We start from the raw sequence: 25,670 nt of genomic DNA on the forward strand, positions 1-25,670 counted from the left end.
AGCCTTGGCTAGTTCTTCGGGCTCGCCGTTCCTTATTATTTTCTGAGCAGTTACGAGGGTTTGAATATCGGCCATAGCTTTCGGAGGTATCCATCCAAGCGAGTCGCGGAGGCCAGAGACGTGGTCGAATTTACGGCGGCCGAAGATGACCCGTGCTGCGAAGTTCATAATTTTTTGGAGCCGGTCAAAGTTTTTCCGGGAGCCATTTCCGTAGACAGTGAGGCAGTACTGGACGCGCGAGATGACAAGTGCCGTCACGATCGTTTTGAGGATGCCGTCTGGGAGACAGTGTCGTGCGTGGGAGAGGCCGATCAGTACGCCCATGCAACGACGGCTCAGCTCGGCTACGTGTGCCTCCCAGGTGAGTGCGCCGTCGAATACAACACCCAGGTTTCCCACCTGAGTACACGGCTGGAGCTCAGCGTCACGGAATGAGATTTTGAAGCGAGGCAGTTTACGTAGATTTTGTCGACTACCGAATACCATGAGTTGAGTTTTAGAAGCGTTGACTTTCAGGGCGTGTGCGCAGAACCAGGCGTTAAGTGACGCGAGTGATGCCTCCATGCGCGAGATGAGGCTCCTAATGTCGTCGCGTGGGCCGCTCACCAATATCTGGGTGTCGTCGGCGTACTGATAGGCGGTGGCATCTCCAGCAAATAGGGAAAGGTCATTCGAGAATATTGTGAAAAGCAGGGGACCCAGCGCCGATCCCTGGAAAACGCCCACGGTGTTTGGGAGCGGTCGGGAGGTCATCTTACGGCCGGTTTTGTCTTTCAGGGACACGCTCTGCGTGTGACCATGGAGATAAGCAGAAAACCAGGAGGTCTCAATGCCGTACATTTCAAGTTTTTTGACAAGGAGTTCATGATTGATGACGTCGAAACATTTGCTGAGATCTATGAGGCACAGCATTGAGATCTCACCCCTATCGGTGGCGGCAAGGATGCTATCTGTGACTGACAGCAGTGCAGTCTCAGTGGAGTGCCGAGGGCGGAATCCGTGTTGGGTAGACGAAAGAAGGTGGTTTTGGGAGAGGTAGTGATAGAGCTGCCGATGGATTACACGCTCGATGATTTTCATGATAACGGGAACTAGGGAGATCGGTCTGAAATTGCTGGGGTCAGATGGGTTGCCAGACTTGAAGATGGGTTGGACGATAGAGTGTTTCCAGGAGTTAGGTATGTCGGAACGGGTGATTGAGGTGTTTATGATGTGCAAAATAATGTCGCCAATGGTTTGGAAGCAAGTTTTTAACATCCGGATACATATAGCGTCGGTGCCACGCGCGGCGGAGTTTCGCATGCTGAACACTGTGTGTCCGAGTTCCCCGAGAGTGATGGCTCTCGGCTTAAAATAGCATGCGCCGACTCGGGGGAGACGTACGTTTAGGTCAGTATTGATGTTCTGGGTGCTCAATTCGGTGGCGATCCGGGGCCCGACAGAAACGAAGAAGGAGTTCAGGTCGTCGGGAGATAGGTCGGGCTGAATATTTGGACCATCTTTCTTTCCAGCGATCACTGATTTGATGCATTGCCAAACTTTGTTGACCCCACGCTCGCTGATCTCGTTTTGGAGGTCGTGACGGCGGTCTCGGCGCAAGGCTGCACGGACCGAGCGGTTGAGCGTCTTGTACTCGGGAGACTCGCGGCCTAGCCGGCGTAACGCGGAGCGACGCCGGGACATAATCGCGCGGGTAGCGGCAGATACAATAGGTACAAGAAGCCAGAAAGAGGCCCCTCGGATGGAAATGTATCAATTCATACACGTATAAAAGTGCAAAAGTTTTCTGTTTTTCTAGTGTCAGCTATCTTTTTCGTGCTATCCCTATCCCTTCTTTGCACTAGTGCAAAGAAAGGCAACGATGTTGATTAATTCGTTGGAGGTGAGCTATGGCGTTGGATGTGAGCGTTGGATGTGGCGTTGGAGGTGAGCGTTGGATATGAGCTATTTTTGGACTTATTTTAATATCATTTCATTGTATCATGAGCATAAGGTCATTTTCTACCATCATAATATGATGTTGATTAATGGCATGAAGGATCTAACTATCATCTACATTACGAGATAGATTAAAGTCGCTGAAATTATTTTCTCTAAAATACAGAAGGCTCAGAGGAGACTTATCGATGCTATCAAATTTGTAAATGGCCAAACTACAGGATACCTACCTAAAGGACATGTTTGATATCAGTTTAGAGGGCAGAAGCAGGGGCCATCATAAGCTTGCCATAAAACGAAACAGGACAAAGCGCCGTGTTGGGTGGAGGGGGTGGGGGCGTTTTTACGCCCCCCCCCCTCAGTTTTTTTCCGCGAATATCTCCAAAACGGCGGCACGCAGCGCCGCCGTTTTTGGTACACCTGTTCAAACATCTTTCCCACACATGTGAAAATTTCAGACCCGGGTTGTTAACCCTCGCCCATGTAGGGGGGGGGGGGGGTTGGTGCAACGCCCCCTGAGGTTTTTCTTAGCTACACGCCGAACCGTTTCAGATAGCCTGCTCAAATTTTCAGTACCTTCTGGGGCATCCTTTGCGCAACTTTTGTTTTTTTTTTTGTCAAGGTCATGTCAGGTCACGGAGTTATGACGTCATAAAGGGAACAACCTCCGGCCAGATTTACGCTAAATTGGAGATTGCTTCACATTGGTATAAATGCCGACTGACCTGACACACTGATGGATTGTTTTAGAATCACAACTGGCTGATTTGACATTGGCACAATGTCTGTTGACATTTTGAAGGTCACTTAAGGTCAAGGTAAGTTCAGTGACCTCGGTTGACCTGTAATGACTTCTTGCACTTGTATGCCTTTTCGGGGTATTTTGATGCCCTGAATTCGAATTTGCTATCCATTTCAGGCATCGTCGGTTGTTTCTGCCACCTTCGCCCCCTGCATGGGCGAAGGTGGCAAAACACCGTTTACGGGCGAGGGTTAAAGGTCAGGTCACCAGGTCACGTCAGTCGTCAAGTGACCTTACCTCAGAAAAATTTCAAAGGCTCGCTTTAGCTATACCGACTGAACGATCACTCTGAAACTTTCAGCGATTGTTAAAGGAAAAGGGCCACCTTCGTGAAATATGAAGATATCGTTGTTTTTCATTTTGACATTATTATTTTTCATTTTCTTTTTAAAGCTGGTGCCAGAAGTGCACAATTCGCGAAAAAGTATTTAAAACTATTTAACATATTGGTACTATGTTGATACTCTCTACGGCACCTACTGTATGATGGCATAGCGATGACGTCACACTCAAGCCAATCAGCGTTCAGAAGACAGACTCGTCGGATTGTGTCAGATAAGCTGATTGGTTAAAGCTGAGCTGGTTGGAGCTGATTGGTAAAAAACAAAGCCTCGCCGCGGGTGGCTGTATTGTCGGATAAGAACGCATTCCTGGGATAAGGACGCATTCCTGGCGTATTTTCTTTTAAAATTGCCGATAACTACGAAGGGAGGCCGAAATCGGCCGTAAGGAGGTAGACAGATTGGTTTTCGGACACGGGCTACAAGATGGCTATCTCAGTTTCAATCCCCATGTTAAAGATGGCCCTTTTCCTTTAAGAGTAACAGTATGTTATGTTTAAAAGTTTATCTCGGATTTTTAGGTATATCTGTGATCTAAGGTCAAGTCAATTTTTCGACCTCTCCATTTTACATCTGTGACCTTAGAGGCACCTGTGACCCCTCTGTGTGCGTAAGCTCATCTCAGGTCATGAACGGTCACCAGCAGTTTTATTTTTTTTTTGCTATAACTTTTGTATTGTGCTAGAACGGTGAAAACACGTCACATGTGTCCAGCTCGACGATACGGATCAACTGATATGTAACATGACCCTTTCCGGTCGGGTTTCATATGGGAGGAAATTGAAATGCGAATGAATCTTTTGGACGAATGTCGTTCAAAACCCTCTCAAACATTGGTTCATAGGTAAACATGACACACTGAATCGGAAAAATGCACCTGTGAGTTGTGACCCCTCTGTGTGCCCGTAAGGTCATCTCAGGTCATGGACGGTCACCAGCAGTTTTTTTGGCTATAACTTTTGATAGAGACGTGCTAGAACGGTGAAAACACGTCAGATGTGTTTAGCTCGACGATTAGGATCAACTGATATGCAACATGACCCTTTCCGGTCAGGTCATGACCTTGACCTGAGGTCAAAATTTCAAAATGACCTTTCAAGGTCAACGTATAGTTCATTCGACGCGTATCGACGAGAGGAACGAACACAGTCCAATGCTACATCATGGATGAAAGAATCTGAAGGCTGAAAGGTTCTCCTTCATCCATGGCTACATAACATGACGAGATTCATGGCACCCATGTCGCTCTTAGCGGTGAGCGCCGGCGTATGTCACTGTCAGGACAGTGACATACGCCGTATAGGTCATTATACGTATAGGTCATTATTTCTTCGTCGAATATCAAAGCTTATTTTTTGTTGATGCTGTTATGGGGCGATTGATCACGAAATAAATCTTTTTCTACAAATTTTGACAGCTTTTTAAGATGCACCAGTATCAGCTGATCGATTGTTGTGACTGTGTTTTACTACAAATCTGGCGCACAACAAACCACTTGCAGCCTGCCCGCTGTATTGCTGTGTGGGATTTGCTGGATCAGGATGGAGGCCTTGGGATGGAGGATTTTGAGTAGACTTTGGACTCGTATTAGTATTTAGTTAATTTTAATTACAGGACATTTGTTGGAGAAAGAGTTATTTGCTCCAGGGATTTGAAAAGTCTTCTTATTTGTATCCTTCACTGTCACGTCTTCTTTATTTCGTATTGTTTGTTCAGTTATTGTTCAAACTCGCACGAGCTTTGTAGTTACGAAGCTGAGGAGTCAACCGCTTTTTTATAAGATACGTTTGTTTCTCAGCAAACATGGTAAGAAGAATTATTATCTCATCTATTTTGGGCCATTAATGTCTGTGACTTGCCTTCTTTCTAGCCTGCTTGTGATTTAATACAAGTCTGCGGATAACTCCCATGTCAATGTATGCTCATCTGAGGATCTCAATATTGGATGTCTTAAAGTAATTTGAATTGCCTATGTATGAGCTGTTTATCTGTGGAATTACTGCAAACTACATCATTTATTATTGTTTCAAAGTTGTATTTAATCAAATAAATTTAATTGATTTGAATCATTCAATTAAAAAAAAAATAAAGCTGTAGGTACGTACCTACTTTGACTACCATTGATGTTCCACCACTCCCTACCCATCGGTCTCCTATGGCTCAGCACTGGCTGCTGCCAGTGTCGCCTGCCCTCAGCACTGCTCAGCACTGCCTGCCAGTGCCAGTGCTGCCAGTGTTGCCATTGGCATGCGGCCAGTGCTGAGCCATGGGAGCCTGATGGGTAGGGAGTGGTGGAACATCAGTCTGCCCCCGAGTGTACCTACCTACTTTATTTCAATTTGGGTATTAGTAAGCCTGGCATCCCAGGAAGATGCCAGATTGGGATGATGGAACTATATAGACCAAAACAAACCTATCCTGACCTGACCTAACCTTTCTTACAACCTACAAACCTACAACCTACAAACCTAGAAACCTACAACCTACCGTCATTCGGGGTGACTATGATAATGCCCCGGGTGACTATGATAGCCCACAGGAAAACCACAGAACCACAGGAAAAGGGGGCAAAGGATCTCTGCTCTTGCAGGGATGGTAGTACAGGCACAGCACCTCAAGCCATCAGGGTCTGGGACACAAGAAAAGGACAAAGCAAGGGACAAAACCAAAGAAGCGAAGCTTCGCTGAGCAAGACAAAGAAAACGAGTCAGCAGAGGAGCCAGACTCAGGGGAGGAGGAAAAGTGTAGTATCTGTGAGAGGTGGAACCCCCCTGGAGCCACAGGGGACAAGAACATCAAGTGGGAAGGGTGTGAAAACTGCCAGAAATGGTACCATGTGTCATGCATTCAAAGTGAAATGAACGATGCTACCGCAGTCGTGGAAGAGTACTGTTATTGTACCTGGTGAGAAGGAAAACCACACAAGACGTGAAGATGTGACCATTTGTGACATGTTTGGCTCCTTGCCAGTTGTGCTTGCCCACAAAAGTTACAGTTTGACATTTTTAAAGTGTTATTTTTAAGTGTTTTGTGACCACATGCGTCCGAAAGTGGGTGAATTGTGATCACTTTATGTTTTGAAGAAAAAAGACATCAAGTTTGCATTGCTGCAAAATACTTTTTTTAACAAACAGACCTATCATAGACACCCCCATTGCTGTGCTTGTTTGACCAGTCAACTCATTTACAATGCAAATAATGAGGGGTATCATAGTCACCCCGACCTTGGTGTGACAATGATAATTTTTTAACCAAAAAAATAAAATATAAGGGAGTGATGTTAAATATTCAGATATACACCATCATGCACAGAATTCCCCATTTGGTATCTTAGAACAAACCCTGGTTCAAAATATCTTTTCAGATCTCCCCTGCATTGAAGAAAATAGCAAAAGTTTTACAAAGTCACCCCGAATGACGGTACCCTACAAACCTACAAACCTACAACCTACAACAGTAAATTTTTTAAAATCAAGACGATTGCACTGTGCCGAGCTCGAATGTTTGTGTGCTAAATCTTGTTTTCTCTGTGATTATGTCATGCTGATGAAGATTTAATAATCAAAACGCGTCCATGCACTATTTGTTCCGTGTTTTTCTACTTGTCTCTAAAAATATACATTAAACTACAACAGTATCTAGCATCTTCCTGGGATGCCAGGCTTACTTATACCTTTATTTGTTGGAGGTCAGAAATATTCAATTTTCTCCTTTTGCCATTATTAAAGCTGCCTGAGCAATGAGATTTGTCATTTATGGAACAAATTATTGCCTGACCATTGTTTTATTTTTCTAATTAGCAACATGTCTTATTCAGATTGTGGTTCTGCTGGACATAGTAATTTAGAGATCAATGGCCATATTGGACAGTTATACTTATGTATCTGAACATGCTCTGTTCATTGTCTGCAGTTTGGCTACCCCATGTTTCCGGATGCACTGCGACCATTCAACACCCAGTATCGCTGCTACTCTGTGTCCATGCTACCTGGCCAGGAGCGCACAGATGTTGAAAAGGGTGGCAAAAGTGAGTGTCTTCTGCTTAAATGTAAAGGCAGCAGATAGTGGTTCTGTGAGTGTGCCAGAAGAGAATTTATCCTGTTGATAAGGCTGCTTGAAAATGTGTGCAAATAGTCTTTACAATGTTCCATGTGAGTCTATACTTTTCACAAGCGTATATCTCTTTACACCATCAGGATGTTTAATTTGTATATCAGCATTGCTTTCATTTTTATCCTGTTCTCACTTCTCACCATAGTTCTCACACCCCAGGCTATCATGGAACTGTATCACAACTCACTGGTCACTGCTCACATGTTCTCATGCTCCTGCTACAGTCATTATGCCTCCGTCGGCGCTGGACCAGCTGACGCGGCTCAACGTGGTCTACCCGATGCTGTTCAAGCTGACGAACCGGCGCGCCGACCGCGTGACACACTGCGGCGTGCTCGAGTTTGTCGCCGACGAGGGCAAGGTCTATCTGCCCTACTGGGTGCGTACCGCGCGGAGGACTGTCCGCGGCGGGACGCCGGGGACCCGTTCAGACCCGTCAATGATTGGTGCGAACCAGATGAGGACCAAACAGCCGCTCTGGTCCGTTTGTGCCGGTCCGATGATGGTTTGGGTAGATTCATTTGGCTGCATGCTCTCATTACTGTGATCTATGGTTGTTTGTTATCTATGTGCTCGAACTTCATGCATTGTTATAGGTATCTGTATACAATCCGCTCAGCAATGCTGTAAACCAAATTATTGCTATTTTTAGTATGTCTTTTTCATGAGTTCGCCTAAAAAACACACACACAACAACGTGAATGATATCTACTGCTTCCCCTCCTACCGACGGTGTCTGCCCGTCTGACGGGGCGCTGCACTTGCTGCAGATGATGCGGAACCTGCTGCTGGAGGAGGGCGCGCTGCTGACGGTGGAGAGCGTCTCGCTGCCGGTGGCCACCTTCTCCAAGTTCCAGCCGCAGTCGCCCGACTTCCTGGACATCACCAACCCGAAGGCGGTGCTGGAGAACGCGCTGCGCAACTTCGCCTGTCTCACCACCGGGGACGTGATCGCCATCCCGTACAACACAAAGGTGTACGAGTTCTGCGTCCAGGAGACCAAGCCCGGCCGCGCCGTCAGCATCATCGAGTGCGACATGAACGTGAGTCGACTAGACAGCTCCCGGCGCGCCGGGCAGGTGGACGCTGTGGACTCGCAGGGGCTGAGCGGCTCGGCGGCTGCCAGCCGGCCGGCTGTCTGGATATGACGGCGGGAGCCGGTGGCGCCTGCCGGGAACGCCTCTGTTTTCCCGGAGGGGAACCCATGTGCCATCTTTGGTCAGTGGATTCCAGGGGTCGCTGTGTCGGTGATGTGTGGCACCTCTGGGCCGCCGTTTATTTGGTTGGCCGTTTACCTCTGACCGCTGTTTTGTGGTGTGTCCTGTGTACTGTATAGCGACTCTGCCGACGCCGGTCGGCTAACAGGGGGTATGTGACGCCTCTGGCCGCTGTTTCGATGGGGTGTGGCGCCTCTGTCCGCTGTGTCGATGTTGTGTGACGCCTCTGTCCGCTGTGTCGATGTTGTGTGACGCCTCTGGCCGCTGTGTCGGTGTTGTGTGACGCCTCCGGCCGCTGTGTGACGCCGAGCTGTCCGCTGTGTCGATGTTGTGTGACGCCGAGCTGTCCGCTGTGTCGATGTTGTGTGACGCCTCTGTCCGCTGCCGCCAGGTGGAGTTTGCGGCGCCGGTCGGCTACCAGGAGCCGGAGCGGCCGCCCGCCGCCGAGGAGGAGCAGCCGCCAGAGGAGCATCACTTGCCGGAGCCGACCGGATTCGTGCCGTTCCAGGGCTCCGGACTGCGGTGAGACGCAGCACGGGGCGAGCAGCTCGAACTGCGTCAATGAGCAAGGATGTCGACTGTTCATAAACAATAGCCCACAGATCTGGCACTGGCTCGTGGTTTTGAATTTTGATGTTTGATGTGAATAACGTTATTAGTTTAAAATTTGCTTTTGTGAATTCTAAGCGTTCTTTCGCTTGCCGGCTACTGTCGTTGACCTGCCGTTGTTGTCCCTGACTCACCCTGGCGGCTGCAGGTTGGACGGCAAACAGAAAAACCTGGACGCCCCTCGGGCGAGCACCTCCAACGGACCGCGCGTGCGGGGTATCCCCGACTACGACTACGAGGTCGGCTATCTGCGCTTCCTGCGAAACGCAGCGCCGAAGCCCGCAGAGGTGGGTACCCGGCGCTCGGTCTACTGAGCCAGTAGGGCGAGCGTTTTATTGCTTTACATTATGTCTTCTACTTTTGCGGCTGTAGTGTCGGCAACGTTTCTTTATAGCTCTTCTCAGCCGTGTCAGTCTCTTTATGCTCCTACTGCTTCAAACCCCCCAGTCACCTAATATGTCCACCTCAGACAGTATTAGCTCAGTTACAGTGAGATGTTTGTACCAGTCTCGCGTTCAATGCTGAAATATGTACACCCCTGTCCCTAGTTACATAACGGTCTTCCTTAGGCTTCTTACTCTAATGTTCTCTAATGTAATGTTCTACCCCGCCCAGCGTTCGCACTGCGGCCGTCCCAGTCTCGCCTTTCGTGTGTTGTTCCTTGTTCGTCTCTGCTGGCTCCCACACCGGTTCGGCCTCGGTTCTGCGACTGACGCTGTGTATGACGTGTGTTCCAGGCGGCCTCGGACGAGCCCGTGTTCAGCTCCTTCTCCGGTGAGGGCCGGAAGTTGCGGCAGCCCAAGCACCGGCGGCCGTGAGCCGTCCCCCCCCCCGCCCCCGCCGCCGCCGGTGCGCTCAGACTGTGACCCGCCCCGCCCCGCCGCACCGACGGCGCGCGCCCTGTACAGAGTCGCTCCAGTTTGTATATTTATTCCGGCACGCGTGTCGGAACCACCCTGAATAAATATATTACGCCTGTTGCGCTGTTTGCCCGGTATACAGGCGCTGCAGCACGCGGCGCCCGATAGCTGCGATCCAGGGACTAGCAGTGGGACAAAGGACTCGGCGGCGGCGCGGGAATGAAGATCGGCCCGCGGCGCACTCCACGGGCCATATCACATCGCTCAGTCATTCTCGATCTGCTGTAAAGCTCGATACAACCGGCGGAATAAGGTAAAGCCCGCCTGAACACTGACAGTTTACCCACAAACGATTAGTACATCACGATGACTATCCGAGGACCCACAGCGGTAACATATAACTAAAGCTGCTCGGTCCCCGTGAGTCACATAAATCACGTCCCACAGATCGGGCGGCACGTCCGAGACTGCGGGGAATCTCCCGGCAATAAGACAGCAGGAATATCGAGTCAATCTCACTGCGCCACGGAACACGACCTGAACAGCTGTGCTCACTCACCCAGCGATCGGGGCCGGCCGGCCCGGCCAGGGGTGCCTGCTGCACAGTTTGCCAATCGCCCCGGCCCGGCCAGGCATGTGCGAGACTGTACAGTCGTCCCGGCCCGGTCGATCTAGCCAGGAGGTGTCTACTGCAGCGGTTTGTCCCGGTTTAATCGGTTCGGCTAGCAGGTGTCTGAGAGGACACTCAGACTGTACATTTCATCCCAGACAGAAGCAGGTGTGAGACTGCACAGTCCGTCCCGGCCAGGCGGAGTCTACTGCACAATGAGTCCTGGCAGTGTGGCTGGCGAGCTCGACTGTCGTTCATTCGGCTCCGGCCGGCGCCTCGCTGCTGAAGTAGGGGGCCGAGTCTCTGTTGAGCAGCGTGTGGCACACCTCACAGACGCGCGCCATGGTGCCGCTCGGGCCGCTCGGCACGGTGCGGTTCACGCAGTCGGCGCAGTAGATCTTACCGCAGTGCCGGCAGTGGTGCTGAAGGGGACAGGGGCAGGTAGGGTCAGTCGACCACCGAGATATACCGAACTGGATGGCCTGGCTATCACAGTAGCTAACACAAGCGAAAGTTGTAAACGGGACCAGTCGGTCATGCATTCAGACATTCAAATACGAGCTTTGGATATGGTAAAAACGTTGGTCTTAACTGAATGCGCCCTCAGGGACAGTGAGCACCGAGCAGTAATGCTGGCCGTTGAGTCGTATATTCAGACACTCAGTACATCTGTACATACGATATTCCGTTACGGTCAGCCGCGTACCTTGCGTTTGCTGAGGGAGAAGGCGACGTGACAGCGACTGCAGGCATCCACGTCATCCTCATGCTGCCAGCGAACCTCCGTGTCCGACTGTCTGATCCGCTCCAGCTCCATCTGTACACACAGACACACAGACATACAGACACTGCTAGCGAACCTCCGTGTCCGACTGCCTGATCCTCTCCAGCTCCATCTGTACACACAGACACACGGACATACAGACACTGCCAGCGAACCTCCGTGTCTGACTGTCTGATCCGCTCCAGCTCCATCTGTTAACACAAACACAGACATACAGACACTGACAGCGAACCTCCGTGTCTGACTGCCTGATCCGCTCCAGCTCCATCTGTTAACACAAACACAGACATACAGACACTGCTAGCGAACCTCCGTGTCCGACTGTCTGATCGTCTGTAGCTCCATCTGTACACACTACACACAGACATACAGACACTGACAGCGAACCTCCATGTCCGACTGTCTGATCCGCTCCAGCTCCATCTGTTAACACAAAAACAGACATACAGACACTGCCAGCGAACCTTCGTGTCCGACTGTCTGATCCGCTCCAGCTCCATCTGTACACACAGACACACAGACATACAGACACTGACAGCGAACCTCCGTGTCTGACTGCCTGATCCGCTCCAGCTCCATCTGTTAACACAAACACAGACATACAGACACTGCTAGCGAACCTCCGTGTCCGACTGTCTGATCGTCTGCAGCTCCATCTGTACACACTACACACAGACATACAGACACTGCTAGCGAACCTCCGTGTCCGACTGTCTGATCCGCTCCAGCTCCATCTGTTAACACAAAAACAGACATACAGACACTGCCAGCGAACCTCCGTGTCCGACTGTCTGATCCGCTCCAGCTCCATCTGTACACACAGACACACGGACATACAGACACTGACAGCGAACCTCCGTGTCTGACTGCCTGATCCTCTCCAGCTCCACATGTACACACAGACATACAGACACTGTAAGCGAACCTCTCTGTCCGAATGTCTGCTCCTCTGCAGCTCCATCTGTACACACAGACACACACTTATCAGACCTTCAAGACTCAGTCCATCTCCATCTAAACACCCTACTTTCAGGATCCCCCACACATGCTCCCGTCCTTTCGTTCCTGACCTGAAGGGACTGGGACAGCTTGACGAAGTCGCGCTGGACAGCCTCAGAGTTGTCCAGGTCTAGCTGCAGCGTGGCCACCTTGGTCTTGAGCCGCGACACCTCCTCTTGCAGCGACGACTGCCGGGAGGCGCAGCGGTCAGACGCCGGCGCACACCGCGCGGGTAGCTCACAAGAGACAGGTATACGTGGAAGGGTTCTACGGTCTGGGGGAGATAATTGGTAGGAGTCACTATTCTGGGCGGCGTTTCACTTGACCACGCTGCTATCGCATTTCGCGAGCTGACGTCACATCTGTGACGTCATTGTGGCAGTGTTTGAGATACGAGTTTGTTGATGTCTCCATGGAAACCCAATTTGACACGTGTGATATCAGCGTACTGCTATCGGCCGTGAAACAGGACCCAGGAAAGAATACAGTGAGGCGTCGATGATATGTAGGGTGAAGTCGTATAAGAGTACGCACTTAGTGGATTTCTTGCTCTCATTTGTTTAATATTTGAAAGAAAGAAATCGCAAATAGGTAATATTAAAGTTCATTGAATTAGCTATCAACCCATGGGGCAACGATCCTTCAGCGTAAATGGAAGTGGTCTAAAACTGACATTTTCTGAACCGCTGCAGTTGCGTACTCTTACCATATGGGGTGTGTAAGAGTACGCACGCCAGGCGGGTGGAGTACGCAAGCATATGAACACACACCTATGCAGCTTGTACTGTTCAAATGCTTAACTTCAAACTCAGAAGGCACTTAAGTTAATTCTAGTATCCAAAAAGAAAAACATAAAATACATCTTTCAAGTCTATAAATCAGGAAATAATCATGTCGTGTGTTTCTTTAAAAAAATGTACAATCAAAAGGGAGAATAACTCGTATTTTGAAGAATTTCGGGTACGCATCTGCATCACAGTGCTCCATTGATGATGTACCTAGAAAACAAACGTCATTGAGCGATAGATTAGTAATTTTATATTTCTGTATATTCGATTTAATGTATAATTCTGCGTACTCTTACCCTCCTGAACAGTGCGTCCTCTTACCGTACATGCAATTCGCGCACAAAACAACCCCGAAACGTTGTGCAAAACTTCGCAAACAGAATATTGCACAGCACAGTATTTCCCCAGATAACCTCACAAGTTTCCCACAACAATCACGGAAATGTACGTTATCTCAACTGCCAAGTATCAAAATTATTGTACCATACCATAATAATATCATAACGCTCGAAAATAATATTCATCGCCTTAAACTCAACAGCGTCGCCGCTCAACGCCCACGTTCCGTTGGTGACAAGCACGCACTGGCGGCTTCATGTCACTTCATGAACTCGACAAACCCGCGTTGCTAAGCAACCGAAACAGCTGATGCGTACTCTTATCGCCCGCGTACTCTTACCCGCCCTTACCCTATAGGTTGAAATTTGAGACCCGTGACAGCTAAATGCGAGCTCACAGACCGCTCGTGTACGTGAATTCAAAACGGTGGGTCAGACAGCTAAACATTCGTCCCGCAGCTGTCGCACTAGCTGCACAGCTCCTGATTCGGTCCCACCCTGGCCGCGGCTCGTCTGGCACACCCACCGTGCGCGACCCACCTTGGCGGTGCCCTGCTCCTGGAGCTGGGTCTGCAGGGCGGCCACCATCTGTTTGTTTTTGGCCGTCTGCTGACTGAGCTGGTCGCGCAGTGCGCTCAGCTGGCCGTCGGCCTCCTGGCGGCGCGACTGTTCGGCGCGCAGCTCCGTGCTGACGCTCTCCATGAGCAGCACCTCCTCACTGGCCGACGGTCGGGAGGGTTACGGAGTCAGATGACAGTCACGGGACAGGACAGCGGTCAGATGTCTCAGTCCATCAGCAGCACCTCCTCCCCGACGGACGGTCGGGAGGTGTCACATGGCGCAGACCACAGGTCAGAGGTCAGCAGAAGTCACAGTTCAGCAGTCAGTCACCGGTCAGGCACAGCTCGGGACACAGGACCGGACGGATTCACCGCTGAGCCATCGTTCAAAGAACATATGATAGCAAGACCCATGATACCAAAGTATATCAGCATAATTCACGGAATATTACGCGGTGAAATGCAATGACATCTACAAATTAAGAGCATCCGAGACGAATCTTACCAGGCACTGTATCCAGCCATTCGCAAAGACTACCCGCTAGCCAGGCAACTACCCGCCCCCCATTTCCCCGCTTCCACCGTCTCTTTCAATTTCCACCCTTCCACCGTCTCTCCCTGCAGTTCTCTATTCTCAACTCCCCGTCCCCCTCCGCACCGTCTCCCCACCGTCGGGCTCACCGGAGTTTGTTGACCTCTGCCACCAGCTCGTCGTTGATGGCGTCCTTCTCGTGTTGTAGCGCCTCCTGCTCGTTCTTCATAAAGGCCAGCTGGTTCCGCAGCGTCTCCTCGACGTGCTCACGCGCGATCTTGGCCGAAATCAGGTCCTCCTTGTACTTGAGCAGCATCTCGTGAAGGTCCTGCGGCGGACGGGCGACGGTCAGAGGCCGACTGGCCGACTAGCATATCTGACCGATTAGAGGTCACCGCTCGGCACATACCACGGTCTACGGTCCCCACTGACCTGTTGGAGGTCGACGATGACTGGTCAAAGGTTACCGCATTGGTCACAAAAGCCCGCACTATACCGCACTGGTTCACTACTCTCACCTACTACATTGAGCCGCTACACTGATCAGCTACATCAGCCCGTCTAGCTACACTACCCACGGCTATTTTGATTTGCCCTCTGGAGTCACGGACTGACCTCGACCCGGTCGGGCAGGTTGATGAACTCGTTCTGCAACTCCCCGGAGCAGGCGCTATACTTGCCCATTAGGGTGTCGTTCTCCGATTGTAACCTGGCGACAGAGGCACAGCGGGTGGAACGGAACGAGTCACCGTCACGGAGGGATACAAGCCGCAATACCGTCACGGAAACATACCGCCATACCGTCACAGCGGACCGTCACGGAACGCTGTACCGTCACGGAAACATACCGCCATACCGTCACAGCGGACCGTCACGGAATCACAACGTTAAACTGTCACAACGGGCCATAAATGGACAACACAGCTATACCCTCACAGCCGAGAGCCGTGACGGAACCGTTTCGCCACACCCTGAACATTAAACAACGCATCGTACTAACCGGGTTCCTGGAACCCATTTAGGGCGACAGAGGGACACAAAAGGTAGCTCCGACAATGCACGCTTGTCAGTACAATGGAAGAATAGCGCACATCCATTTATGTATAGTATTCACAAAGGCACGAATGCAGACCTATTCGTGACGAAGGGAGGGGGGGGGGGGCGATTCACCGCAGAACTTTGTCCCACGCTTATTACCGGCTTTGTTGACGGACTAGGCATTCATAGCAGGCAGAACCACGGCTAAGGCAACACTGAATGACCCGTATGCTTTGAATGGCTGATGGATAACAGATCAGTCATGTACCGCCGTAGACGTGTAGCGGTCGCCAGTGGCCCAAACTGACCTGTTCAGTGTTCAGCTCCTGTTGGACGGTACATATTTCGGCCCCTGGACTCAGTGACCCGCACTGACCTGTTGAGCTCCTGCTGGACCAGGTGCCGGTCGGCGGTCAGTCTCCGCAGCTTGTCCTGTATCTCGGAGACAAAGCGCCGGTACCGCTGCTCCAGCTCGTGGTAGCGCTTCTCCCCGGCCTCCACAGTCTTGTGCAGCTCACCGATCTGACAACAGTGGCGTTCGACGGGTGATGATGATGATGAATTGGTTTTTTTTGGGCGCCCGGACTACAGTGGTCATCGGCGCCCATGCGTCCGACGGGTTAGATGAAAGATGCAAAAATGGATGTGTGAGTTGTGTCTCATGTTAGCCAATGACAATATGACACATAACACCGATGCTGATATTCAGTAAAGTGATATCAACACAATAAATTTACACACGGCCCCGCCTCGTGTTTAGGATGCCATCTGACGCGCCGCCCGGCGTCGGCCCACCTGTTTCTGGCTCTGTTCGGCCAGCGTCTGCCACTGCTGCTCGGTCTGTTTGCGGTAGCGGCCCTCTCGGCTCAGGTCCTGCTGGTGGCGCTCCAGGGCGCGGCTGAGCTCGGAGCGCCGCTTCTCGGCGGCCTTCAGCTCGGCCTGCAGCTGCTGCAGCTGCGACTCGGAGCTGGCGCAGCGCTCGCAGCCGCCGCGGCCGGCCGCCGCGTCCGCCGCCAGCCGCAGGCTGCTCACCGAGCCGGAGTCGGCGGCCAGGGCGTCCAGCGACAGCGAGCTGCCCGGCCGGCCGACCGGCTCCGGGTCCGCCTAGGGAGGGCAAAACGACACCGTCAGGGGGAACGGTGGCGATGGTCATTGTACAGCCGGCCGTCCTGCAGCTATAGGAACAGCCAGAAGTGTCATTAGCTCCGCTGTCACAGCCACACTACTACACACTGCTACATAAAAACTCCAGATACACCAGCATCCAGGTACAAAGACGAGGCATTTGATCATGAGCTGACGCTTCTCGAAACAGACAAATATAGACTTAAGGTCACCATAGAAATAACTACTGCCCTGAATACACTAGCACAGACACAGCCGAACATTCCCACGGAACATAGACCCCTCTGCTGTCCCTGCCGGCTGGGGGTTCATCTCTCCCCGTCAGCACGTCTTGTCTTTGATCGGGGTCCCGGCTGCGCTGACTGCGGCCCGTCCCTCCCGCATCCCGCTTCCCCGGGCCCATCCCCCAGTTCCCACCTGCGCCCGGTCGGGGTCCAGGCTGCGCTGGTCAGGGCACGTCCCTCCCGTATCCCGCTGCCCCGGGCCCGTCCCTCCCCGTTCCCACCTGCGCCCGGTCGGGGTCCAGGCTGCGCTGGCTGGCGCTCGGTGATACGGACGGCGCCGATCCGTCGGCACGCCGCGGCCGCTGGCGCTGCGTCTCCTCCAGCTGCTCGGCGGCCTGGCGACCGGCCTGACGCTCCCGCTCCAGCTGGGACCGCAGGTCGGACTGCACCTGTCTGAGGGATGAAGGGTCAGGTACTGAGTACGGGAGTACAGGGAGAGTTACACAGCTACGGCTCGACCTGTCTGAGAGGTGGGGTCAGGTACTGAGTACAGGAGTACAGGGAGAGTTACACAGCTACGGCTCTACCTGTCTGAGAGGTGGGGTCAGGTACTGAGTACGGGAGTACAGGGCGAGGGAGAGGGTTAGGGACAGGGTACAGGGAGAGTATACAGCTCCAGCTCTACCTGTCTGGGGAGTGGAAGGTCAGGTACAGAGTACAGGGAGCTTTAAAGCTAAGGGACGGAGCTGGGGGCTCTGGATATAGGTACCTGCGTGAGGGGTGGGGTTAGGTATAAACTCATAGTACGGGGAGAGTATACAGCCCTGGCTCTACATGTCTGAGAGGCAAGGGTCAGGTAACTACCAGTGACCACACATAGAGAGGTAGAGGCAGTTCAGCGCAGAGGTGAACATGAAACGGTGAAAAATCACAAACGGGACGCCATCCCAGCAACGGTCATTAGCACTCACTTGGCGTATTTGAGGTCCTCGCCCACGGCCAGGTTCTGCGACTCAAGAACGGAGATGTACAGCAGCATGTGCGGCACCAGCTCAGCCGGCGGCGGTCCGTCGGCCTCCTCCGGCAGCTGGGCGCGCAGCTGCTCGGCCAGCTCGGGCAGCTGGCCGGCCTGTCGCAGCTGTCCCAGCAGCTGGTCGGCGCGCAGCAGCTGCTGGCGGGCTGTCAGCTGCACCTGCAGCTGGGCGTCGGTGGCTCGCAGCTTCTGCTTCAGCGCCTGAATCTCCTCCTCCAGCGGGATCACTAGCGAGCGCATCATCTCCGTGTCCTCCTGAGCCTGCGGACGGAGCGAACAGAGCCGGTCACTGAGTGCATACAGTCGCTGCAGAGGCCGTTATAGAAACACAGAACGCCCAGAGCCGGTCATAGACTGGACACAGAGCGCCGAGAGCTGGTCATAGAGACACTGAGCGCAGGGGGCCGGTCATAGAGACACTGAGCGCAGGGGGCTGGTCATAGAGACACTGAGCGCAGGGGGCTGGTCATAGAGATACAGATCGCACAGAGAGGATCAAAGAGATATGGAGCTACTACCGCGTTTGTGTCGCCCCTCACCTCTCCCTCCCGAACTCAGCCCTTCACAGAGACACAGAGCGCACAGAGCTTGCATCTGCCAAACGGACAGATCCAGTCAGCCAGAGTGGGGGCTTCTGGGTGACGGACAATGACAGATATATCCAGATGACTATCCTAACTAAGACCAAATAAACCAGGCTATAAAATACAAGCATCTAAGCATCTGGAACTTGCTACAAAAGTAACGATAAAAGTCCAGAATTATCTAAAATCACTAGCCTAGTTATCAATCGGAACCCGGGACCTATCACACGTCTAACTCTGCTATGTAGACAGCCCAGTCGCCAGGCCGGCCCGCTCGCCCTGCCGCTCACCCGTTTCATGCTCTGGTCGAGGTTGTCCTGGCTGCCGTGCGGCGAGGCAGGCGCGCCGCCCCCGCTCGCCGACGTCACCGCGCCGCCCAGCGTGATCTTCTTGGCCAGCTGCTTGGTGACGGCCGTCAGCACGTGCGGCCCGAAGCTGGCCGGCTCCTCGGCCGACTGCTGCTGCTGCTGCTGCTGGAGGGCGCGCAGCTGGGCCCGCAGCTGGCGGATCTCGGTCTGGTAGCGCGCCGCGTGGTCCTCCAGAGACGAGCTGGCCTGCTCTGTGGGACGGCGCAGGCGCCGGGTCAGGGAACAGCGGCGGCGCGGCATCGACCAGGGCATCGCTCAGGTGTGATATCAGACAGCCCTACGGCAGCAGGAAGAAAAGAGCAGGAAAGGCAGACACGGGTGAGAGCAGCGCGTCCCAACTGAGTGCGGAGGGATGACGGACTGCCCACTGTGGACGGGAAGTGGGATCCTGCGCCGCTGTCTCAGGAGGAAAACAGAAAGGACGTGACGACAAACACGTCACAAGGTATCCGTCGGTCAACCCGGGCGGCAGTCACTGTGGAAAACCCGGCCGGCGCAGGGCGGTACGGAGGCGGTGCCGAGAAACGCAGCCATCCGCGGAAACTACCACCGAACTGGAGACATCCGGCGCGGCGGCCGGGCGGCCAGTCGACCGGACCGGGGAGCTTCCGACCGCCGCGGCCGGACGACGGCGATAGCGTGACCGCCAGGGGCCGCCGCGATTTCTATCACCGACGGTAGTGGGGACTGGACAGTGTCCGTCCGGTGGCCTGCAGTGCGTATCAGGCCGTGGGGTCGGCGGTAGATAGCTCCGTACCGGAGCACTACAGCCCGCCGCGCAGCGCCGCCAGCTGCCGGTCACGATCCGATCGGCGGCAGCACGACTGCGCGGCGCTCAGAGACCGCCGAGCCCCGCCCGCTAAGCCGTGATTCATGCATGCAGCGGCACGGCCGGGCGGAGTCGATCACATAGCCGGCAGCCCTGACAGCACGCAACGCACCGCGGCCGAGCCAACAGTCAACACAGACGGTGGGCACTCAAACACACTGCGCCGTGCACTGAAACACACTCACCGCGCACTGAAGCGCCTTGTGCCACGCAATCACACCGATCTCCGACGCGGCTCGTCCGGAGACTCTCCCGGCGTTAGCCTCACTCGCCTCTCTGCCGGCCCGTCACAGTGCACAGCCGAGCAGCTGGGGAGCGGCGCCGTGTCACCCAGGTGCCAGCGCAGCCGCCGATCGATCGCTGCGGCGGCGATAGGAGGCCGTCACACCGCCGCCGCCGGCCGCCGGCACCGCACTGCCGCCACCGGCACCACCGGCAGCGACTGACGCGGCGGCAGCAACAGGTCTCCGCCATCGACCGTGACGCCGACGCACGACAACCGCAGCAGCGCCGACCCACATCAGCCGCCGTGACGCCCCGTGGGTGGTTGGTGGTGGCGCGCGGCGCCATATGCGCCTTAGAGCTGTGCCACGTCCCCATACTGTAGTGTATACTGCATAGCGTATACGGCGCACCAAATATTTGGTATAGAGCATTTGCCGATACGTGATGTTGTATGACGTCATATGACGTGGAATGTTTTGGTTCGAGCCAGCCATGTGTGACGCAGTGAGTCTGATCCGATCGCCGCCAGCGTTTCCGGCGGCTCTGCCTGCCTGGTGGGCGGCCGGCCGCCGAGACGGAGCGGTCGGTTCCGTGAGACGGAGCGGCCGGCCGCGGAGACGGAGCGGCCGCCCCCCCCCCCTCGAGACGGAGCAGCCGGAATCACGGTCACGGTCTGGCGCATACCACGGCGACCGACCTCGAGCGACCAGTGCTGCGCCACGACCAATCGGGAACGAGCGGCGCTGTTTAGGGCCAATATGAACCAGCCGGCATCGTGTCGGAATAACATGAGCCAGCCGGGACCGTGTCGGACCAATATGAACCGGCCTGCGCTGGGTCTGAAGGATCGGACCAACCAGTGCTGTGTCGGACGGACACAGCGGCACCCTGACATTCCCGCTGGTTCTGTTTTAAAATAATTCCGAAAGCACTTCGCTTAGTATTTTGCATCGGGCCACGGCTGTGCCAGTGTCACTGATGTGTAATGTGACGGGTGACGTCAAGGCCGAGACGATCAGAAATCAGCAAACGTCATTTTGACCCATTGACCAGTATCATTGACTCGACACAATCAAATAAAGTTGATTTATGTTTGCTTGTTGAAACGTGCCACTCCGCCTGGAAACTAGCCGACAGTGCAGCGGTGTGGCATTTGACGAGTCATTGGCAGATAGGCTTCATCGGACGACACACAATAGCGCCCATAATTACAGGGCCGCGAGTGTTGGCCCGGTTCGGCCAGCGTATGCACCATGTATAGTTCCCCGCCGGCCTTCACAGCACCACTCGATGTGTTCCAAGGTCCGCCCTCCCTTCACTCTGCTCGAAGCATCTCGTGCTGGGCGGGCGGGCGCTACGTTTCACGCCGCCCCCATTGGTGATCTGAATAGTAACCAGAGCGCTGACGTAGTGGGCGAGAAATGACCCAGGACGCGGCGGACAGGACAGCGCAGCGGCGTGACGCAGGAGGGACGGGAGATTATCTCACCGAGTCCGCTTGTTATAGCCAAGGAGGAAGAGAAGGGGTAACAAGCCACATGTGTTATCCATTCTACGATGGACCGAGCCAGCCCCGCTGCGTCGTCCGTGACAGTGCTCTCCGTGGCTGGGGAGCCGTCTGCAGTCGTAGGTACCCGCCGGCGCAGGTATGAATCACGCAGGGCCTGATCTAGGTCACCGGCGGATTAGTGACGCCGTGTACAGACTCTGGCCACTCAGGTGCACCGTGCACTGCACATAATTCTTCCGTGCAGCTGGGGTCGGTACGGGCTGCCCCGCATCAGATACAAACAACAGCGCGTCGGCAACAATAACAATACCGGGAACCGACCACATTGTTGACCTGTCTATGTGTCCAAGCAGCGCATTGCTGAGCCGCTTCCACTACCTGCTCTTTTACGCAGCACGCCGTTTTCACTGAAAATGCTAATACATTTAAGCCGAAACGAGCCTCCTAGTATGTCCCACAAGAACTGGGCAATGGTGAGTCGGTGACTACCTGACCACGCCCACATCTTTTAGCAATTCTCCGTGAATGGATAAAGGAACATGTAACAGATTAGCAAACCAAATTACGTCAGACTAGAGCCTGGCTGGTTCCGAACGTGTAGAGCAGTGAACACCGCCTCAGTCAGTGCCCGCCATCGGTGTTGGTTCCGAGTGCCCACCCGGCGGAGGGAGCACGGAGTCTTCAACCGACATGGGGGGGGGGGCGTTTACTCCATCCTGCGGGTGCTCAGAGTCCCCACCCAGCGGCGGTTTCCAGCCCTCCACCCACCTTTCTCCAGGTGCTGGATGGAGGCGATCTCCTCGGCGTGCTTCCTGCGCTCCACGTCCAGCTGGTTCTCGAAGGTGACCTCGGCCACGGCCAGCTGGGTGCGCGAGTCGTCCAGCAGACTCTGCAGCTCGGTCACCCGCTGCTGCTCGCGCTTCAGCTCCTCTGCACGCCCAGCACACCCGACACACGCGTCACAGGGCGACAGAAACAGACCAACAGGAAGCAAATGAGCAACAATCACCAATAACATCGAAAAACTGCACGCAGATAGATGTTATTTATCTAAAATTCTACGGCCAAAGAAATGCCATTCCACCATGACCGTTTTACGAAGCCATACGAAACGCAAACACGGAAAGCCAATATTTGGGTTGCATGACAGTGAAATCAAGGCGGATTTTTTCCACCAGCCCTGTACTTTGGTTAGGCAAGATCAAACTTCGTCTGGTCTGGTCAGCTCAGTTCTTAACTGAGCTCTTAACGCTTTGCAAACTACAGAACACACTGCACTTGCATCATCGTTCGGTAATTTTGTCGAGCTGTCACTGTCCAGACCTCCTCGGAGCTCCTCAAATTACGGCACAATATTTTTTTTCCACTTCGTGTCTCAAAAACGACGACTTCCGAATGAGAAATTGTAAGCATCACCGCACCAAAAACGTGGGTGCAACTAACCTTCCTTTTGCAGAAACATCTCCTTGAACTTGGCCCTTCGTTTTCCGAAGTCGTCCTCCATGGCTTTGCGCTGTTTCTCCAGCTCGGCGGCAACGTCGTCACCGCCGGCCGACTCTGAGGCCAAGACGGTGTCCAGTTACACCGGGGAAACGGGGACGGCGAGGACAGGAGAGGGAGAGGGGGCTGGGGCGTGAATATCAGTTCACACTGTACCATACCTACTAGTGAAACATCAACTACACAAACAAGACAACTAGCTGTGCGCTCAGTATCGGTGAATTGAACCAAATTTGGTCTCAGGTGTAAATCCATAGAATTTAACATTAGAATAGAAAACACCATCTTTATGAGAACAAAATGGTGCTAGTGTCGTTACCCTCACGCTCAACATAGGATTTAGCCTAAAACTCAGTTGACACTCGGGCGAGTTCGACACGGGACAAGGCTTAACTTGCTCATCGAAAGCAGTTAACCTTACTTTACGTCAGATAGCATACACCAGGTACCCCAGATAAACTGCCGTCCCATACAAAGCTGATTTTAATTCTTAACCCCATAAATTCGGTTCGGACATCAAGAGCAATTCGGTTCCGGCATCAAGAAAAAACAATTGGGTTCCTAAGTGATAATACTTGGTAACAGTCTCAGCGACCCGACCTGACCACGGACCAACGTGTTACTCCCCAGGGCACACGTCTCGCCAAGGCGCTTTGCTGAAGGGCTGAGGCGTCTTATCCATTGCGCCGCGATTTGTTGACCGGCTTAGCAGCGTCCACCAAAGGCATCACCATTACCTATAACGCTGGCTGGTCACTTGGCCGCTGTGCGGGGCGGGGCGGCGGTGACGCGGTGAGTCACGTGGTGGCGGCCGGCCGGCCCGCCCGTATATGAGCCGACCGGTCGGCCGAGCGGCCAGTGGGTCCCCACAATGCTGGTGGCGGCGTTACAGTTACTGACAGTGGTGGCGCTGGGGGCGCGGACGGAGGCGGCGCCGGCGCGCTGCTACTGCGTGCCGGCCGGCCAGTGCGGCGGCCTCATCACCGGCTGGGAGACGAAGGCGCCGCACCAGTGCGCGGCCGGCGGCGGCCAGTGCTGCGACCTGGACCGGCTGCCGGAGGCCGCACTCCTGGGACCGCCAAGCGAGCGGAGACCGCCTCCGACGACCGCCGCTGAGCCCGAGCTGGGCCTCATCGAGTTCGACGGGTTCGAGCTGCCCTCGGTACCGCTCCACGAGCCGGACCCGTTCCCGCGGCCCGAGCCCGACCCCCAGTTCGACATCCAGCTGCCCGACTCGTTCGACTTCTGACCGAGTCGTCCCGAGCGCTGATCGTCGAGAGTTCAAAGGACTTCAGATCGCCGAGCATAGCCACCGTGGCAGGTGGTCAGACGTCTTCAGCTCCAGTGCCCAGGATAAAAAAAACACAAACAAGAGACAGAGCTGTACCTCCCACAATCATTATTACCAAGTGTCATCAATTGTATTAGTGTATGCGGTACCTAACCACTGCGTAGGTATATGCATTTTAAATGTTCTAACCACATACTGTGTCGTGATGTGAACATAATGTTAAACAAGAAACTTACTCATCAGTCACCTTCCTGTGTTTTCAAACTTTACAAAAATGTTACCTGAACAGACTCCTCACTGCACCACATATCAATCAGTCTTCTTACTGCCACTGAGGACTCATTAACATCACCTAGTCCCAGTGCCAATGTCCAGCATCCAATCATCCCAGTTGCACAGACATAAGCCACAGGTGAGCAGGTAATGGCAACACAGGTTCATAACAGACACTCATGAAATGATGATAGAAACACTTGACATCTCTATTCTGAATATTGACAGCATCAGTCCATGTAAGCAATATACCCATTTCATCAACTAATGAGCACTTTCAGGGCACTTTAAACTTCTCACAACCGCAAACTTTTAATCACAAATTTCAAATCAAGTGTTATGCCTAGGTGCTATAAAGTGCTGCTTCCTAGCGTGATCGGTGCAGATTTGCTTCAACTGGTAATTTTCATTGACTTTGCTCCCTCGCTTGGATGCCTGTCAAGCATCATGAGAGTATAGATGACAACAAAAAGTTATTCAATTCAAGTAGTGCTACATAATAAATTCATGCTCTTATCTCCCACCTAAATATGCACATACCTGCTTGTTCAGCATCCATTTATGGACAGACTTTTGTTCTTGCCTTGCCCTGTGTGTGCCTTCTTTCAAAGTTAATATAACTTGAATTCAAATTGAATAGGCACCTCCAGTGATGTTAATATTTGAGTTGAAGTGCTCTGAAAATCTCTCTCTGCTCCTGTGAAACAATTTCATATAGAGATGTCAATTGTCTTGGACTTTGCACATTAAAGGACTTTGATAATTCATCAACTCATGTCTCCGGACTCCAACCAACCACCAGCACAATTCACAATTTATCTTTATCATCATCTGAATCATCATGTGGTAAAAGCTCAAACTGCTGACAGCTTCAAGAACCAGAACAGGCTAGACCAGCACTGGGCCACAAACATTCCTGAGTAATTTGTCTTTAAACCACAGCCAATGACCTATGAGCGATGTGGACACCTAATTGATCAATTATGACATCACCTTAGCCAACAGTGAAGACCGAAACAATCTTCATTACCCGAGGCATAGCCAAGGCCAATGTTTGTTGAGGTCTTCTTCTGAGGGCTACAATGGCATCAGCATCACAGAGGGCATTATTTATATTACTGTCCCTTCTTATTCTTTGTGGCGTGTAGCCGTCAGGCTCAAGCGTCCAACTTCACAGTT

At 53.2% G+C, this 25,670-nt stretch overlaps 2 protein-coding genes across 8 annotated transcripts; one reads left to right on the forward strand and one right to left on the reverse strand.

Annotated features, from left to right (window-relative positions):
* LOC122385296 (ubiquitin recognition factor in ER-associated degradation protein 1-like) lies at nucleotides 1–9,999 on the forward strand. 5 transcript variants are annotated; one of them, XM_043373446.1, is made up of 7 exons: nucleotides 1–361; nucleotides 6,994–7,108; nucleotides 7,419–7,573; nucleotides 7,965–8,237; nucleotides 8,803–8,933; nucleotides 9,169–9,307; nucleotides 9,758–9,999. In XM_043373446.1, exons 1-7 carry the CDS (start codon nucleotides 242–244, stop codon nucleotides 9,836–9,838), a joined length of 1,014 nt encoding a protein of 337 aa, XP_043229381.1. In that variant the 5' UTR covers nucleotides 1–241; the 3' UTR covers nucleotides 9,839–9,999. The 5 variants fall into 5 exon arrangements, with proteins under 5 accessions (XP_043229381.1, XP_043229383.1, XP_043229384.1 ...); XM_043373448.1 differs by lacking the exon at nucleotides 1–361 and adding an exon at nucleotides 4,552–4,887; XM_043373449.1 differs by lacking the exon at nucleotides 1–361 and adding an exon at nucleotides 4,572–4,602.
* On the reverse strand, nucleotides 9,935–25,670 carry LOC122385295 (rab GTPase-binding effector protein 2-like). Of its 3 annotated transcripts, none has more exons than XM_043373443.1 (15): nucleotides 25,485–25,670; nucleotides 25,032–25,188; nucleotides 22,871–22,984; nucleotides 22,196–22,357; nucleotides 18,786–19,054; nucleotides 17,850–18,172; nucleotides 17,160–17,331; nucleotides 16,325–16,633; nucleotides 15,906–16,051; nucleotides 15,107–15,200; nucleotides 14,641–14,819; nucleotides 13,940–14,117; nucleotides 12,345–12,461; nucleotides 11,197–11,307; nucleotides 9,935–10,912 (listed from the first exon to the last, which is right to left on the reverse strand). In XM_043373443.1, exons 2-15 carry the CDS (start codon nucleotides 25,048–25,050, stop codon nucleotides 10,745–10,747), a joined length of 2,361 nt encoding a protein of 786 aa, XP_043229378.1. In that variant the 5' UTR covers nucleotides 25,051–25,188; nucleotides 25,485–25,670; the 3' UTR covers nucleotides 9,935–10,744. The 3 variants fall into 3 exon arrangements, with proteins under 3 accessions (XP_043229378.1, XP_043229379.1, XP_043229377.1); XM_043373444.1 differs by lacking the exon at nucleotides 25,485–25,670 and adding an exon at nucleotides 11,818–11,853 and having other exon boundaries at nucleotides 11,197–11,271; nucleotides 25,032–25,230; XM_043373442.1 differs by lacking the exon at nucleotides 25,485–25,670 and having other exon boundaries at nucleotides 25,032–25,366.

This window comes from Amphibalanus amphitrite, unplaced genomic scaffold (assembly GCF_019059575.1).
Source record: "Amphibalanus amphitrite isolate SeventyFive unplaced genomic scaffold, NRLGWU_Aamphi_draft 000214F_arrow, whole genome shotgun sequence".
Lineage (NCBI taxonomy): Eukaryota > Metazoa > Arthropoda > Thecostraca > Balanomorpha > Balanidae > Amphibalanus > Amphibalanus amphitrite.

Coding starts and splice junctions, on each gene's coding strand:
- LOC122385296 (XM_043373446.1), top strand. CDS start 242: ATGACAAGTGCCGTCACGATCGTTTTGAGGATGCCGTCTGGGAGACAG. Junction 362..6,993: donor CGGCTACGTGTGCCTCCCAG/GTGAGTGCGCCG, acceptor CATTGTCTGCAG/TTTGGCTACCCCATGTTTCC. Junction 9,308..9,757: donor CAGCGCCGAAGCCCGCAGAG/GTGGGTACCCGG, acceptor CGTGTGTTCCAG/GCGGCCTCGGACGAGCCCGT.
- LOC122385295 (XM_043373443.1), bottom strand. Junction 14,118..14,640: donor GCAGAGGTCAACAAACTCCG/GTGAGCCCGACG, acceptor ACCGTCGGCCAG/TGAGGAGGTGCTGCTCATGG. Junction 11,308..12,344: donor AGCTGTCCCAGTCCCTTCAG/GTCAGGAACGAA, acceptor CTGTGTGTACAG/ATGGAGCTGGAGCGGATCAG.